The 2,560-nt window shown below is 35.2% G+C and overlaps 1 protein-coding gene across 1 annotated transcript; it reads left to right on the forward strand.

Annotated features, from left to right (window-relative positions):
* Window positions 1-393: 393 nt before the first annotated feature.
* On the forward strand, window positions 394-2,560 carry LOC123905667 (7-deoxyloganetin glucosyltransferase-like). The gene is made up of 2 exons (XM_045955360.1): window positions 394-1,165; window positions 1,331-2,560. Exons 1-2 carry the CDS (start codon window positions 472-474, stop codon window positions 2,260-2,262), a joined length of 1,626 nt encoding a protein of 541 aa, XP_045811316.1. The 5' UTR covers window positions 394-471; the 3' UTR covers window positions 2,263-2,560.

The following is a 2,560-nucleotide window of genomic DNA, read 5'->3' on the forward strand; positions in this document are numbered from 1 at the left end:
GGATTAAATAGCAATTTTCATTGGTATGACTTTAATAATGATTTTTGTTGTTTTCTTTTGGCAACATTTTGAAATCGTTGTCGCTGATTACACAAATTAAATTTTTATTTTACTGTTATTAGAGTCTCATTTTTTAAATTAGAATAGATCCTCGAAAATATTTAAGACGCTACACAAGAATAATTAGATGAGATGGGGCAAGTCTCTTCTAGCATAACTAAGGTCTTGAGTTCGATCCCTGACTTGGGCATACAGCAGTGTTAAAACTGTTAGAGAGATTTTGCCACCTATTTAGGTCCCACAAAGCTCGATGATTAATTTGCAGTCGCGTGCAGAGAAAACAAATTATGACAAGGTCCATTATTTAGACGCTCCTGTGAGGCTGTGACCTGTATTGCGCAGAAAACAAATTATCATGGCAGATTATAGTAGGACCATCTATATGACAAGGTCCATTATTTTGCTTTTTACATGACAAACATATTAAACCTAAATAATATTTTGAAAACTGAAACTATACTTAATAATCTATTTACACTGGTTGATCTTTCCTCTCTATCAAAGCAAAGAGTTATAGCCACTTTACCATTGCATAAGAAAAAACAGAGATTGTGTCAAAAAAAAAAAACAGAGATGAGTAACTTAGCAGAGAGTATTAAGCCACATGCTGTGTTGATTCCATATCCACTTCAAGGCCATATCAATCCAATGTTCAAACTTGCAAAACTACTTCATCTTAGAGGCTTTTACATAACCTTTGTTAACACTGAATACAATCACAAACGCTTGCTCAAATCAAAAGGTCTTAATGTTCTCGACGGTTTCACTGATTTTAGCTTCGAGACAATTCCAGATGGTTTAACATCAATTGATGGTGATGGTGATGATGATGTTACTGAAGACCTGGACTCTCTTCGTGACTCAGTCCGATCAAACCTCATCCAACCGTTTCGCGAACTTCTTGATAGACTTTACGACTCTGCCACTTGTGGTCTTATTCCTCCGGTTACTTGTTTAGTATCTGATAGTTTCATGTCATTTACCATACAAGTTGCCGAAGAACTTTTGCTCCCAATTGTTCTCCTTTATACTTGTAGTGCTTGTACTTTCTTGTTGGGTTTGCACTTTCGGACAATGATTGAGAAAGGTCTCATACCACTCAAAGGTAACAATTTAAGTTTCTTTTTTCTCCCTAAAAGAGGTGTGCGCGCATGTGTGTGTAATATCAAAATTGCAATAGGACCGCGATAATTATTTTATTATTGTAACTGTGATTTAAAACCTCTATATATAGTTTCAAGTTATTGACTCTTGCAATTACGATATGCAGATGAAAGTTATCTGACAAACGGATATTTAGACACTAAAGTCGATTGGATTCCAGGTTTGCGAAACTTTAGACTGAAAGATCTTACTAGTTTTATAAGGACTACAGATCCAAATGATTTGATGTTAGAATTTATCAATGAAGCGGTAGAAAGATTTCATAGAGCATCTGCTATTGTTATAAATACTTCTGATGAACTTGAGAGTGATGTTATGAATGCTCTCTATTCTATGTTTCCTTCTCTATACACTATTGGTCCTTTTGCTTCATTTTTAAAACAAAGTCCACAGAATCAATTGTCGTCGTTTGATTCCAATCTTTGGAAAGAAGATACTAAATGTCTTGAATGGCTTGGATCGAAAGAAATGGCATCGGTTGTTTATGTAAATTTCGGAAGCATCACAATTATGTCTGAAGAGAAATTGTTAGAGTTTGCTTGGGGTTTGGCCAATAGCAAAAAACCTTTTTTGTGGATCATTAGACCTGATCTTGTCATTGGTGGCTCGGTTGTTTTATCATCCGAGTTTACGGATGAAATTTCAGATAGAGGCCTAATAGTCAGTTGGTGTCCACAAGAGAAAGTGTTGAACCACCCTTCAATCGGTGGATTCTTGACTCATTGTGGATGGAACTCAACTACGGAAAGCATATGTGCCGGAGTTCCAATGTTGTGTTGGCCATTCTTTGGTGATCAACCAACAGATTGTAGATTTATTTGCAATGAATGGGAGATTGGAATTGAAATCGATACAAATGTGAAAAGAGAGGAGGTCGAGAAGTTGGTTAATGAATTGATGGTTGGCGAGAAAGGAAAGAAGATGAGGAAAAAGGCCATGGAATTGAAGAAGAAGGCAGAGGAGGACACAAGACCTGGTGGTCGTTCATACATGAACTTAGACAAAGTTATTAAGGAGGTATTGCTTAAACAAAACTAAAGATTAAAGTGAAATTTAATTTGATTTTGCAAGAAGTGTTGTACTAGATAGTTAATTGATCTTCTCTTGTTAAATTTAATTCTATGACTAGCAAAAAAATGTATTGTTTAAAAAAGTTATATGTATGTGTAAGCTATCACAAACCTTGTATTTTGCAGTATGCACTGTTTTAATATCCATAGAGATTAACACCATGTGAAGTTTTATAGAATTTTCATATGGCTTGTTTTTGCTATGTTACGAGTGGATGTTCTTGTTCATGCTGTTAAAGGAAAGTCTCTTTTGTTCTTTATGTGAT

This window comes from Trifolium pratense, linkage group LG2 (genome assembly GCF_020283565.1).
Source record: "Trifolium pratense cultivar HEN17-A07 linkage group LG2, ARS_RC_1.1, whole genome shotgun sequence".
In the NCBI taxonomy this organism is placed as follows: Eukaryota; Viridiplantae; Streptophyta; class Magnoliopsida; order Fabales; family Fabaceae; genus Trifolium; species Trifolium pratense.